The 16,342-nt window shown below is 38.2% G+C and overlaps 1 protein-coding gene across 2 annotated transcripts in view; it reads right to left on the bottom strand.

Moving 5' to 3' along the window:
- LOC133621278 (serine/threonine-protein kinase Sgk1) overlaps positions 1-16,342 on the bottom strand; it is a 39,202-nt gene that overhangs the window by 8,446 nt on the left and 14,414 nt on the right. The window contains exons 1-3 of one of the 2 annotated variants that reach the window (XM_061983306.2): positions 8,390-8,650; positions 2,152-2,227; positions 1,570-1,645 (exon numbers count right to left, since the gene is read on the bottom strand). In XM_061983306.2, the coding sequence (XP_061839290.1) occupies positions 1,570-1,645; positions 2,152-2,227; positions 8,390-8,459 (222 nt within the window). In that variant the 5' untranslated portion in view covers positions 8,460-8,650. Of the gene's footprint in view, positions 1-1,569; positions 1,646-2,151; positions 2,228-8,389; positions 8,651-16,342 lie in introns of those variants that run through there. The other variant, XM_061983305.1, reaches the window with a different exon arrangement.

The following is a 16,342-nucleotide window of genomic DNA, read 5'->3' as shown; positions in this document are numbered from 1 at the left end:
TCTCATTCAATCTTTATTTTCATGACTATTTACATTGTAGATTGTCACATCAAAACTATGAATGAACACATGTGGAGTTATGTACTTAACAAAAAAAGGTGAAATAACTGAAAACATGTTTTATGTTCTAGTTTCTTCAAAATAGCCACCCTTTGCTCTGATTACGGCTTTGCACACTCTTGGCATTCTCTCCATGGGCTTCAAGAGGTAGTCACCTGAAATGGTTTTCACTTCACAGGTGTCATAGTTTTGATGCCTTCAGTGACAAACTAATAGGTAAATAAATAGTCATGAAAATGAAAGAAAATGCATTGAATGAGAAGGTGTGTCCAAACTTTACACTGTGTATTGTGTAACAATATCCATCCATCTTCTTCCGCTTATCCGAGGTCGGGTCGCGGGGGCAGCAGCCTAAGCAGGGAAGCCCAGACTTTCCTCTCCCCAGCCACTTCGTCCAGCTCCTCCCGGGGGATCCCGAGGCGTTCCCAGGCCAGCCGGGAGACATAGTCTTCCCAACGTGTCCTGGGTCTTCCCCGTGGCTTCCTACCGGTCGGACGTGCCCTAAACACCTCCCTAGGGAGGCGTTCGGGTGGCATCCTGACCGGATGCCCGAACCACCTCATCTGGCTCCTCTCGATGTGGAGGAGCAGCGGCTTTACTTTGAGCTCCTCCCGGATGACAGAGCTTCTCACCCTATCTCTAAGGGAGAGACCCGCCACCCGGCGGAGGAAACTCATTTGGGCCGCTTGTACCCGTGATCTTGTCCTTTCGGTCATAACCCAAAGCTCATGACCATAGGTGAGGATGGGAACGTAGATCGACCGCTAAATTGAGAGCTTTGCCTTCCGGCTCAGCTCCTTCTTCACCACAACGGATCGATACAGCGTCCGCATTACTGAAGATGCCGCACCGATCCGCCTGTCGATCTCACCATCCACTCTTTCCTCACTCGTGAACAAGACTCCGAGGTACTTGAACGCCTCCACTTGGGGCAGGGTCTCCTCCCCAACCCGAGGATGGCATTCCACCCTTTTCCGGGCGAGAACCATGGACTCGGACTTGGAGGTGCTGATTCTCATCCCAGTCGCTTCACACTCGGCTGCGAACCGATCCAGCGAGAGCTGAAGATCCTGGACAGATGAAGCCATCAGGACCACACCATCTGCAAAAAGCAGAGACCTAATCCTGCAGCCACCAAACCAGATCCCCTCAACGCCTTGACTGCGCCTCGAAATTCTGTCCATAAAGGTTATGAACAGAATGGGTGACAAAGGGCAGCCTTGGCGGAGTCCAACCCTCACTGGAAACGTGTCCGACTTACTGCCGGCAATGCGGACCAAGCTCTGACACTGATCATACAGGGAGCGGACTGCCACAATCAGACAGTCCGATACCCCATACTCTCTGAGCACTCCCCACAGGACTTCCCGAGGGACACGGTTGAATGCCTTCTCCAAGTGTAACAATATCATAAAGGGAATTTATACATTTAGATATGCCTTAATGTGGTCTTGAATGAAAACAAGTTTGACAGCCTGTATTTAATATTCTGATTCAGCCTCTGCTTACCCTATCAGGAAGTTGGCCGTCTTCAACGTCTTGGTTCTGATTCTCATCAATCTTCAGGAAGTTGTTGACTTCAACACTGCGAAGAGACAAGATGGCTTCATTGGAACGGACTCCTCCACACTCTGAACTCAACGCCCGTGGAGGGATTCCACGCCGTCTACAACATCCAGACAGGTCAGGTTTACGCCATTAACCCGTCTGAGAAAAAGCTTAAGCGGCTGACCCGTGACAAGGCGGCTCTCCGAGCACTCGGAGGACGCCGATGAAAGATATTTGGTTATTGTTACAATATCAGCCGCTAAGTGACTGCCCAAGGCATATGAGGTTCTAACTGAATGACTGGGGTTTAACGTAAAAGGTGAGGATTAAGCACAGTGGCGAGGTTGCTAAGCGCTCATCATGAAAGGCCTATTCTTACCCTGGCTTCTTGGACCCAGATTAAGCTTTTCACAGAATGTTCTCCCCACCAAGCTCAGGTGGCAGATTAGATTAGTTGGGGCGAGCAGTCAGAAAATAACCACCCGATGATCCCCATTGTGCTTAATCCTCATTTGGAGCATTGTCCATGGAGATTGTACTCACTGTTGACAGATATGAGGGGTGGACACCAGCTTCTGGATGAAGTCATTCAAGCCCATTTTTCTCTCTTTGATGAAAGCTGAAAGGAGAAGAAAAGGCATTGAAGTTGGCAAAGAGCACAAACGGGTCCAAATGTATCCTCCTGAGAACCAGCGCCCTCTGCAGTTACGTATTAGGGAGGGATAGCCATTGTATGCAAAATTCACATTTCTAAAAAAGCTAAAATTGTCTCCCTTCACTATTATTTGGAAGAACCAACACCCTCTGTAGTGGACATTTAGCTACGTTTCTAAAGACAATACTTCTGTTGGTGGAAAAAAACAAGTGTCCACTGTGGTGAAGGAGGTTAAAAGGTCAATGCGAGGGTCTTCCAATGTGTTCACACTGGTCCATGTTCCTCTATATTCATTGTTTTGGGGGCCACATTTCCAGAAAGCGAAGGATCTTCACTATTAGTCGAATTTTGTATATTCCAGAGAACCAGTGTCCTCTACAGTAGACATTGGATCTTGGTCTATTTATTTTTTGTCAGAGTTACAGAAGTGTTCTGCATGTTTTTAAGGACCTTCTGCAAAAATGTGAATATCTCAGGTTTTTTTTCGCCCAAATGATGAGGACCTAAAATGGAACCTTGAGGAACACCACGAGATGAACTAAAGAGGTTGAACAAATGACTACTGACTGTATCTAAAGTCAACAAGGGGTGTCACATTTTTTTTTATTATTATTTTTGAATAAATCGCAATTCTTATTTGTAACGGTTCTTTATCAATTTAAAAAAACAAAAAACAAATATATATATATATATATATATATATATATATATATATATATATATATATATATATATATATATACATTATATATGTACATACACATATATACATATGCATATATACTGTACATATATACACATACATATATATATATATATATATATATATATATATATATATATATATATATATATACACATATATACATATGTATATATTGTTGCGTTTGGACCAGATGTTCCTCCCAGGGAATTTAAGTTGCTGGTCACTCCCAAGTTCTTTTTATGACACATAAGCTGAGTTCAATTTGACCACCAGACAGAATGGGTATTTTGTGATTTATTTTCAAGGCTTTGAAAATAAACGTGAGACCAATCCAGTACAGCAAGCGTTCACTAGCGCAGCTAAAATGATCTAATCTAAAATACGGAAACCTTCTCTTCTATATGTTTCTCGCTCCCATCCTCGTTGTCCCTCCCTCCAGCCCGAACACATGCCCATTTTCTCCCTCAGCTGGACACAGGAACAGATAAGGAAAGGGGTATCTGTCCTCCTCACATTCCTAAAGTCAAGGTAACTCACAGTGGACTTGCGGACAACCAGGAAGAAAACAAATGGAAAAACACTAGCTGTTTTCTAATAAGACTATGAATAAAGAAGTAACTCTTAAATATGGATATATGTAGATATATACACACACATATATATACACACACACACACACATATATAATCTGTCCTGTCCAGCCACTCAGGCAAATCCTATTGTTGATATAGATGTTGTTTGGATACTTCTCTTGTTGCCTTATTTGTATTTGACTTTATTCAATGTTTGGGTAGAATTTGATGAAACAAAACCTGTTTTCTTTGAAGTCAATTTATCCGAGCTGTTCGTCTATTTTATGGAGGAATGTAGTTAATCATAGAAATGACACCCAATGTTATCAAAAAAAAAGTATAGATTTTGAATTGAGGATGGCTTTTAATCGAGAATCTATCCTGAATGGAATCGTTACCCCCAAGAAAGGAATGGAATCGTGCGGTATTCACAGCTCTATACGCTATAGCAACACATTAGTCACATTAATCACATTTCCAAAACAAAACCCCATGTAACTGCCAAAAAGGGGAGGATTAAAAAGAGAGCCTTGAGGAACACCTCAAATAGGTCAATCAAAAGTTTGGACCCCAGTGTTTGCTAGCAAGGATCCGTGGCCCAAGTTCCTCTATACAACAGGAGCATGATAGTGTTTTTAGGAATTTGCTACATAAATGTTTGTCTCCCAAGTTTTGGTATTGTGGCCAGATTTGGCCCCCGGGTTACCAGTTGAAACAACAAGAGCACTCTTGTGTTTTTGGAAATTTTCTGCACGAATCTTCCAAATTTTGAACTGAACGAATATCACTACTATATCGGCATGAATTCAACGCTGTCTATTATTGTGGTAATGATGGTGAATGCAAGATGATTCAAGTAACCTAAACTTCAGAATAGAATATATCATATGCAGCTTCAAACTACACCCATTCATCAATTTTATACCGCTTGTCCCTCTGGGGGCTATCCCAGCTGCCTTCAGGCAGAAGGCAGGTACACCACCATGGACAAGGGCCAACACAGATAGACATACTTGCCAACCCTCCCCGATTTTCCGGGAGACTCCCGAAATTCAGCGCCTCTCCCGAAAACCCCCCGGGACAAATTTTCTCCCGAAAATCCCCCGAAATTCAGGCACACAATATAAAGTTAAAAAGTTAAAGTACCAATGATTGTCACACACACACTAGGTGTGGCGAAATTATTCTCTGCATTTGACCCATCACCCTTGACGTACAACGTACCTGCCCAATCATGTTATAACTGTAGAATGATGGAGGGCGAGTTCTTGGTTTCTTATGTGGGTTTATTGTTAGGCAGTTTCATTAACGTCCTCCCAGCACGGCAACAACACACAACAACAGCAGTCACGTTTTTCGTCTACCGTAAAGCAGTTCGTCTGCCGTAAACAGCAATGTTGTGACACTCTTAAACAGGACAATACTGCCATCTAGTGCATTTGATGAAAGCACTTTTTGCGTGCCACACAGCAATGCATCATCAGAGAGGGTGTTCAGCATGGTTAGAAAAATAGTGACAAATAGAACAAGGATGGACAATTCAACCCTTAACTCAACAATGAGTAGATGAGTGTTATGTGTGTGTATATGTGTAAATAAATGAACACTGAAATTCAAGTATTTCTTTTATATATATATATATATGAAATACTTGACTTGGTGAATCCTAGCTGTAAATATACTCCTCCCCTCTTAACCACGCCCCCAACCACGCCCCCCACCCTCCACCTCCCAAAATCGGAGGTCTCAAGGTTGGCAAGTATGCAGATAGACAACATTCACACACTAGGGCCCATTTTTAGTGTTGCCAGGTGCATGTCTTTGGAGGTGGGAGGAAGCCGGAGTTCCCTTTTCATTGAGGGCCACATCGCAGTTATGGTTGCCCTCAGAGGGCCGCTTTTAACAGTGAATAATATACAGTATGAATATAAATGTGTGTATATAAAACATGTGTATAATTGTCTGTCTATTTTTACTCACGCTGTACAAAACTAAATGTATAAAACTAGCAGCTCAGACGCCACAATTTTATCGTAATATTTGCAGGTTTTCTTTTCTTTTTTTACAGCATATAAAATAAAAAAATAAGCGGTAGAAAATGGATGAATTAATAAAATAAAAAAATACATGGAATTAAATGAAATGGAATGGAAAAACGGTACCGCTGTTTTTTTTATTGTAAAAATCCATGCAGGTTTTTTATACTGTAAAATCTATGGTTGTTTTATAGTGTATTATTACTCTACTCTATATTGAAAGTGGATTTTACTGTACATTTTTTTTTTAACTAAAATATTTACAGGAACAGTTTGTTGGATTACTTGCTTTGAAATCATAAGTATAAAAAACATGTGTATCATTTTTTTATGTATGCAGTACAAAACCAAATCTTTAGATTGTACTGTATAAAACTGGCAGCTCAGTCGCCACAATTTTACCGTAATATTTGCAGGTTTTCTTTTTTTTTTACAGCATATAAAAAAAAAAAAATACATTGAATTAAATTAAATGGAATGGAAAAACGGTACCGCTGTTTTTTTTAACGTAAAAATCCATGCAAGTTTTTTATACTGTAAAATCTACGGTTGTTTTATAGTGTATTATTACTCTCTATTGAAAGTGGATTTTACTGTAAAAATGCCTTTACTGTAAAATATTTACAGGAACAGTTTGTTGGATTACTTTCTTTGAAATCATAAGTATATAAAACATGTGTATAATTTTTTTATGTATGCGATACAACACCAAATCATGAGATTGTAGTGTATAAAACTGGCAGCTCAGTTGCCACAATTTTACCGTAATATTTGCAGGTTTTTTTTTTACAGCAAATAACAAAAAAATACATGGAATTAAATTAAATGGAATGGAAAAACGTTACCACTGTTTTTTTTTCAAAGTAAAAATTCATACAAGTTTTTTATACTGTAAAATCTACGGTTGTTGTGTTTTATAGTGGATTATAACTTTATATTGAAAGTGGATATTACTGTAAAAAATGTTTTTTACTGTAAAATTTTGACATGAACAGTTTGTTGGATTACTTGCTGTGAAATAAGTCAAGCAGATATTTAAGTATTTGTCTTTATTTGAACAATAACATGGTTTTGAAATGTACGACGACATAATATTTAGTTTTATTATTAGAGATGATTAAAGTGTAAATATATGTAATTGTACGCGGTACATTTATTTTTGTAATATATTTATATTTATAATGCTAAAAACATTATGACAGACCGCCTTAAAAAACGGAATGCACATTTTTTTTTTACTGAATGAGACACCCAGAATGTACATGAAAATAAAGAATGTGGGATTTACAATATTAACTATGAACGATAAAACACTGAATATTGACAACATATGAATATTACACCCCCTCTCCATCGAAATGTGTGGCGTTTGCATGTTTTCTTCCTGTGAGTGTTACACTCAAACTCCACACAGAAAGACGAAAGAACGAACCCATGACCTTATCGTGAGGCACACATACTAACCCCTGTTCCACCGTGCTAATATTTTATTTTATTATTAGAGATGAATACAGTGTAAATATACGTAATTGTACGCGGTACGTTTATTTTTGTAATACATTTAGTAAGAAAATATACTTTATTTACACATAAGCTCCAGCATCCCCGCAACCCTGAAAGGGACAAGCGGTAGAAAATGGACGGATGAATATTATTTCCACGCTTTCAGGGGCCACACAAATTGATGTGGCGGGCCAGATCTATTTTTAGGAACACTCATACAAAACCTCACAATAATGTCTGATTGCTGAGATAGGCTCCAGCGACCCCGAAAGGGACAAACGGTAGAAAATGGATGGATGAATGCTAAAAACGTTATGACAGACCGCCTTAAAAAACATAATGGAATTTTAATTTTTTTTACGGAATGAGACACCCGGAATGTACATGAAAATAAAGAATGTGGGATTTACAACATTAACTATGAAGGATAAAACACTGAATATTGACAACATATGAACGACACACCCCCTCTCACACAGAAAGACGAAGGAACAAACCCATGACCTTCCTATTGTGAGGCACACCTGCTAACCCCTGTTCCACCGTACTAATATTTAGTTTTATTATTAGAGATGATTACAGTGTAAAATACGTTTATTTTTGTAATACATTTATTAAGAAAATATACTTCATTTACACACAGGCTGCAGCATCCCCGCAACCCTGAAAGGGACAAGCGGTAGAAAATGGATGGATGAATGCTAAAAACGTTATGACAGACCGCCTTAAAAAACGGAATGGAATTTTAAATTTTTTTACGGAATGAGACACCCAGAATGTACATGAAAATAAAGAATGTGGGATATACAATATTAACTATGAAGGATACAACACTGAATATTGACAACATATGAACGTCACACCCCCTCTCCATCGACATGTTTGCATGCCCCGCACAGAAAGACCAAGGAACGAGCCCATGACCTTCTTAGTGCGAGGCACACGCACTTAAAACCCCTGTTCCACTGTGCTGCATCAACAACACCCGCTGGGTCTAACACACTGTTAATCTAATGAAGTCAAAACCAATTTAGCATGTAAAAAAATGTTGTGTTATAATGCGTGCAAGGTCCAAATACCAGATTTGCGCTGTTGCGTGCGCCTCTTAATGCTGCGGGCTTACAGGTTACGCAACCACTTGGGTCACCCATTCACGCACCATGAAGCATTTTCCATTCAAAAGTCGTGAACTCCAACACCGATAGCTAATAATCACCCACGTGATGTGTTAGTATTATACAAGTACATAGTTGAAATAATAATAATATATACTTTTTGAATAATGAATGGTAATAATTGTCTCGCTCACCGGTGAGAACAGTAACAATGCCCCTCATTTTGCAGTAAGTCAGCTCGCATCCAGCTTCAGTCACAGCCATGTTGGGGAAAAAAACGGTAAAAAAAAATAAATATATATATATATAAAAATGTATATATTTCCTCCAAGTCCGACGGTTGATTTATGTTCCGCGCTGAGCTCTGACTCGCCGCCTCCAGCCAGCTGCTGGTTTTATACAGAGCACGTGGTCGCGCCGGTGCCGCCCATTGACGTCACGGGTGTCGCCCTTGGCAACCGAACGGGGTGTGACGTCACGGGATTCCGCTGCACCCATAGCTTGCCCTGCAAGAAGATGCGCGATGCAGAGGAGGAGGAGGAGGAGGAGGAGGAGGAGGAGGAGGAGGAGGAGGTGGAGGAGGAGGAGGAGGAGGTGGAGAAGGTGGAGGAGGAGGAGGAGGAGGTGGAGAAGGTGGAGGAGGAGGAGGAGGAGGAGGAGGAGGAGGAGGAGGAGGTGGAGAAGGTGGAGGAGGAGGAGGAGGAGGTGGAGAAGGAGGAGGAGGAGGACGAGGAGGAGGAGGAGGAGGAGGTGGAGGTGGAGGAGGAGGAGGAGGAGGTGGAGGAGGAGGAGGAGGAGGAGGTGGAGAAGGTGGAGGAGGAGGAGGAGGAGGCGGAGAAGGTGGAGGAGGAGGAGGAGGAGGAGGAGGAGGAGGTGGAGAAGGTGGAGGAGGAGGAGGAGGAGGTGGAGAAGGAGGAGGAGGAGGAGGAGGAGGAGGAGGTGGAGGAGGAGGAGGAGGAGGAGGAGGAGGAGGAGGAGGAGGAGGTGGAGGAGGAGGAGGAGGAGGTGGAGGAGGAGGAGGAGGAGGAGGAGGAGGAGGTGGGAGCCTCCAACTCACTTTTTCTGCAGGCGAGCTACTTTTCAACTGACCACCTCATTCATATTTATCATTTATAAAAGAGAGGTTTTTGTTAAGAAGTTAAAGGTGTTGAATGATAAGACAAGCATGCTTAACATTCCTTTCTTTCATGAAGACAATAATATAAGTTGGTGTATCACACTGTAAAAAAAAAAATCCTATTTTTATGGTTAATTCATACGTGCCAACCCTCACGAATTTTCCGGGAGACTCCCGAAATTCAGCGCCTCTCCCGAAAACCTCCCGGGACAAATATTCTCCCGAAAATCTCCCGGTTTTCAGCCGGAGCTGGAGGCCACGCCCCCTCCAGCTCCATGCGGACCTGAGTGAGGACAGCCTTTTTTCATGACGGGAGGACAACAGGGTGACAAGAACTAAATCATCCAGACTACAAATAAATTGTATTATTATGTTTATCTTACCTAAAAATAAATATATATATTAATAAAAAAATAAATATTTTTTTTTTTACTATACTTAGCTAAAAACCATCAAAATTAATTATATTTTTATTTGTATTTTTTCTGACTCCTTATTACACTCAGCCATAGAATTAAACATTAAAATAAGCATATTTGAAATAATTAATTTTAAATGATCATAATAATTAATTTAAAATGACCATATTTAATTATTAAAATAATTGCTTGTTTATCAACAACTTTAACATTTTATTCATTACATTTTGAAGCTCTCAGAAGCCAAGTTATGTTATATTCCTTAATATTTATTTATGCAAGTTTGAAGTATCAATTATCCAAACACAGTTTTGTTTGCATATTTTCAGGATGTAGATATATATATATATATATATATATATATATATATATATATATATATATATATATATATATATATAATGAAATACTTGACTTGGTGAATTCTAGCTGTCAATATACTCCTCCCCTCTTAACCACGCCCCCAACCACGCCCCCCACCCTCCACCTCCCGAAATCGGAGGTCTCAAGGTTGGCAAGTATGCAGATAGACAACATTCACACACTAGGGCCCATTTTTAGTGTTGCCAGGTGCATGTCTTTGGAGGTGGGAGGAAGCCGGAGTTCCCTTTTCATTGAGGGCCACATCACAGTTATGGTTGCCCTCAGAAGGCCGCTTTTAACAGTGAATAATATACAGTATGAATATAAATGTGTGTATAATTGTACTGACAACTTGTCTTTTAGTAGTAAGTAAACAAACAAAGACTCCTAATTAGTCTATGCAGTAACATATTGTGTCATTTATACACCTATTATTTTATACACATTATGAAGGACAAGCTGTAAAAAAATATTATTAATCTACTTGTTCATTTACTGTTAATATCTCCTTACTTCCTGTTTCAACATGTTCTATCTACACTTCAAAAAATGTAATAATCACTTATTCTTCTCTTCTTTGATACTTGACATTAGTTTTGGATGATACCACACATTTAGGTATGGATGTGATACCAAGTAGTTACAGGATCATACATTGGTCATATTCAAAGTCCTCAGGTGTCCAGGGACATATTTCCTGACTTTATAAACATAATATACATTTTTTTTAAATTAAAGAAGATGTTGTGATGCCCAAAAATATCGACGTAATCATAGTATTATTGACTCGATATGTGCTTGTACTTGGTATCATTACAGTGGATGTTAGGTGTCGATCCACCAATGGCGTTTGTTTACATTTTGATGCAGCTGAGCTACGGTGTGTAGTGAAGCATGTTTAGCTATTCCTCGTCCTGCAGTGATAATGATACTTGTAAGAAACTGACTTTATTTGTCGCCATGGAGACGAGGATTAGTGATTTAGAAGTAGCTAAAACACGGCAGACTGCGGATGGATGTTAGCCGCTAGCTAGCCATGTCTTAAAGCACCTCTTCCTGAGGGCGCTTCAGTGTTATAACTTCACTTTTATCCTCAGTTTTTAAGCCAAAATGCGTCCATTCTCCCTTTTCTGTCTACACACTGTGTCTGCTTGTAAGTACTCTGTGATTGTGCGCTGCCGAACATGCTCCTCTGCTCGTAAAACCAGCAATGTCACGACGTGACTTCTATGTGGGCTTCCAAAATGTGTGTCCTCAGTTCCCAAACGTTTATTGAGTGTTGTTAAAAGGAAAGGCCATGTAACACAGTGGTAAAAATGCCCCTGTGACAACTTGTTTGCAATGTGTTGCTGCCATTAAATTCTAAGTTAATGATTATTTGCATTAATTTGTCAGTGTGAACATGAAATATCTTGTCTTTGCAGTCTATTCAATTGAATATAAGTTGAAAAGGATTTGTTGTATTCTCTTTTTATTGACCATTTACACAACGTGACAACTTCACCGCTTTCGGGTTTTGTATGGTAGTATATTATTTATTGCATTATTAGATCATTTTAAAGTTTAGAAGCTCATGCTGTACGTGTATTTTTATCTTGTCAAAATGGAAATATGTGAAGTGAATTATATTTATATAGCGCTTTTCTCTAGTGACTCAAAGCGCTTTTACATAGTGAAACTCAATATCTAAGTTACATTTAAACCAGTGTGGGTGGCACTGGGAGTGAAGTGTCTTGCTCAAGGACACAACGGCAGTGACTAGGATGGCGGAAGCGGGGATCGAACCTGGAACCTTCAAATTCCTGGCACGGCCACTCTACCAACCGAGCAATACTGTTTTGTATTTGTAACAAAGCCAAAAATAATTGAATTAAATGTAATTAAATTAAATTAAATTAAATTTAATTTAATAAAATAAAATAACATTTATTTTAATTTAATTTAATTAAACTTAATTACATTTAATTTAAATGTTATGTTTTTTATGCATCTCCAAATGTGAGTTTTGTATTTGTAACGGCGCCAAAAAAAATTGAATTAAATATAATACAATTAAATTTAATTCAATTTAATAAAATACAATTACATTTATTTAAATGTATTAAATTAAACTTAATTACATTTAATTTAACTTTTATGGTTTTTATGTTTAGTGACTCAAAGCGCTTTTACATAGTGAAACCCAATGTCTGAGTTACATTTAAAGCAGTGTGGGTGGCACTGGGAGCAGGTGGGTAAAGTGTCTTGCCCAAGGACACAACGGCAGTGACTAGGATGGCGGAAACAGGGATCGAACCTGGAACCTTCAGGTTCTTGGCACAGCCACTCTACCAACCGAGCAATACTGTTTTGTATTTGTAACAAAGCCAAAAATAATTGAATTAAATGTAATTAAATTAAATTAAATTTAATTTAATTTAATAAAATAAAATTACATCTATTTTAATTTAATTTAATTAAACTTAATTACATTTAATTTAAATTTTATGTTTTTTATGCATCTCCAAATGTGAGTTTTGTATTTGTAACGGCGCCAAAAAGAATTGAATTAAATATAATTAAATTAAATTTAATTCAATTTAATAAAATAAAATTACATTTATTTTAATTAAATTAAATTAAACTTAATTACATTTAATTTAACTTTTATGGTTTTTATGTTTAGTGACCGCCCGATTGTAGCTGAGATAGTCTCCAGTGCCCCCCGCGACCCCAAAAGGGAATAAGCGGTAGAAAATGGATGGATGGATGGACTCAAAGCCCTTTTACATAGTGAAACCCAATGTCTGAGTTACATTTAAAGCAGTGTGGGTGGCACTGGGAGCAGGTGGGTAAAGTGTCTTGCCCAAGGACACAACGGCAGTGACTAGGATGGCGGAAGCGGGGATCGAACCTGGAACCTTCAAATTCTTGGCACGGCCACTCTACCAACCGAGCAATATTGTTTTGTTTTTGTAACAAAGCCAAAAATAATTGAATTAAATGTAATTAAATTAAATAAAATTAAATAAAATTACATTTATTTTAATTGAATTGAATTAAACTTAATTACATTTAATTTAACTTTTATGTTTTTTATGCATCTCCAAATGTGAGTTTTGTTTTTGTAACGGCGCCAAAAAGAATTTAATTAAATGTAATTCAATTAAATTTAATTCAATTTAATAAAATCAAATTTATTTAAATTAAATTAAATTAAACTTAATTACATTTAATTGAACTTTTATGGTTTTTATGTTTAGTGACTCAAAGCGCTTTTACATAGTGAAACCCAATGTCTGAGTTACATTTAAAGCAGTGTGGGTGGCACTGGGAGCAGGTGGGTCAAGTGTCTTGCCCAAGGACACAACGGCAGTGACTAGGAGGGCGGAAGCGGGGATCGAACCTGGAACCTTCAAATTCCTGGCACGGCCACTCTACCAACTGAGCAATATTGTATTGTATTTGTAACAAAGCCAAAAATAATTGAATTAAATGTAATTAAATTAAATTAAATGTAATTTAATTAAATAAAATAAAATTTATTTTAATTAAATTTAATCAAACTTAATTACATTTAATTTAACTTTTAGGTTTTTTATGCATCTCCAAATGTGAGTTTTGTATTTGTAACGGCGCCAAAAAGAATTGAATTAAATATAATTAAATTTAATTCAATTTAATAAAATAAAATGTATTTAAATTAAATTAAATTAAACTTAATTACATTTAATTGAACTTGTATGTTTTTTATGTTTAGTGACTCAAAACGCTTTTACATAGTGAAACCCAATGTCTGAGTTACATTTAAAGCAGTGTGGGTGGCACTGGGAGCAGGTGGGTAAAGTGTCTTGCCCAAGGACACAACGGCAGTGACTAGGATGGCGGAAGCGGGGATCGAACCTGGAACCCTCAAGTTGCTCTACCACTCTACCAACCCGGTATATATAAAATATAAAAAGTACTTTGTTGACACATATAAAATGAGGTGGAGGGCCAGATGTGGTTTGACTGCAACACCTAATATATATTTATTCATCACAATCACCTTCCATCATGAGGTCAAGGTGGCTTATATCAATTCAGAGAAATCACAGGATGACGCCGTGCTCCTCTAAGCCGAGGCAGTCCAGCTGCTGTGGATGTGGTCCGCTAACCTTGCAAGTTACATAAGTGTGCCGTGATGCCCATCACTATTTCCCCTGAGTGGAGACACATATTTGCATATAGCAACAAGCCAGTGAATGATGCGGCTTTTTTAAACCTTTCATTTAGGGATGTCTGATAATGGCTTTTTGCCGATATCCGATATTGTCCTACTCTTAATTACCGATACCGATATCAAGCGATACCGATATATGCAGTCGTGGAATTAACACATTATTATGCCTAATTTGGACAACCAGGTATGGTGAAGATAAGGTCCTTTTTAAAAATGTTTATAAAATAAAATAAGATAAATAAATTTAAAACATTTTCTTGAATAAAAAAGAAAGTAAAACAATATAAAAACAGTTACATGGAAACTAGTAATGAATGAAAATGAGTCAAATGAAGTGTTAAAGGTTAGTACTATTAGTGGACCAATCATGTGTGCTTACGGACTGTATCCCTGCAGACTGTATTGATATATATTGATATATAATGTAGGAACCAATCATGTGTGCTTACGGACTGTATCCCTTGCAGACTGTATTGATATATATTGATATATAATGTAGGAACCAATCATGTGTGCTTACGGACTGTATCCCTTGCAGACTGTATTGATATATATTGATATATAATGTAGGAACCAATCATGTGTGCTTACGGACTGTATCCCTGCAGACTGTATTGATATATATAGATATATAATGTAGGAACCAATCATGTGTGCTTACGGACTGTATCCCTTGCAGACTGTATTGATATATATTGATATATAATGTAGGAACCAATCATGTGTGCTTACGGACTGTATCCCTGCAGACTGCATTGATATATATTGATATATAATGTAGGAACCAATCATGTGTGCTTACGGACTGTATCCCTGCACACTGTATTGATATATATTGATATATAATGTAGGAACCAATCATGTGTGCTTACGGACTGTATCCCTGCAGACTGTATTGATATATATTGATATATAATGTAGGAACCAATCATGTGTGCTTACGGACTGTATCCCTGCAGACTGTATTGATATATATTGATATATAATGTAGGAACCAATCATGTGTGCTTACAGACTGTATCCCTTGCAGACTGTATTGATATATATTGATATATAATGTAGGAACCAATCATGTGTGCTTACAGACTGTATCCCTGCACACTGTATTGATATATATTGATATATAATGTAGGAACCAATCATGTGTGCTTACAGACTGTATCCCTTGCAGACTGTATTGATATATATTGATATATAATGTAGGAACCAATCATGTGTGCTTACGGACTGTATCCCTTGCAGACTGTATTGATATACCGTATTTTTCGGACAATAAGTCGCAGTTTTTTTCGTAGTTTGGCCGGGCTCCAGTGCGACTTATAAAAGTTTTTTTTCTTCATTATTATGCATTTTCGGCAGGTGCGACTTATACTCCGAAAAATACGGTGTATTGATATATAATGTAGGAAGCAGAATATTAATAACAGAAAGAAACAAGCCTTTTGTGTGAATGAGTGTAAATGGGGGAGGGAGGTTTTTTGGGTTGGTGCAGATATTTACATATATCCGTATTTAAGTGTTACTTCTTTTAAACCGTTAATCATATTACAAAACAGCTAGAGTTTTTCTTCCAATTGTGGTTGTCTGCAAATACTGTGTGCTTAACCTTGAGTGAGGAATGTAAGAAAGAGAGATACTCCTTTCTCTTATCTAGCCTTATGTCCAGGCGCGGAGGACAATGGGCATGTGTTTTGGGCTGGAGGGACAGGACTGCGAGGGTGGGAGGGAGAGAGACTTGATAGGGGAGAGGGTTTTTCATGGGAGGGGGGCAGACCATTCTTAGCGGCGCGATTGAATGTTCTATGCTGGACTGGTCTCAGTATGTTTGCAAAGCTTTGCAAATATATTACAAAAGACCTATTCTGTCTCTGGTGGTTTTTCTACTCAGCTTTAAGTGTCGTAAAGAGCTTGGGAGCGACTTGAATTCCCTGGGAGGAACAACTGGTCCAAATGCAACAGTGCACTAATTGTAAGTGTATCTTGTGTTTTTTATGTTGATTTAATAAAAAAAACGAAAAACAAAAAAAAAACCCCATACCGATAATAA

This window comes from Nerophis lumbriciformis, linkage group LG21, assembly GCF_033978685.3.
Source record: "Nerophis lumbriciformis linkage group LG21, RoL_Nlum_v2.1, whole genome shotgun sequence".
NCBI lineage: Eukaryota > Metazoa > Chordata > Actinopteri > Syngnathiformes > Syngnathidae > Nerophis > Nerophis lumbriciformis.
This window is presented reverse-complemented; position numbering and strand designations above follow the sequence as displayed.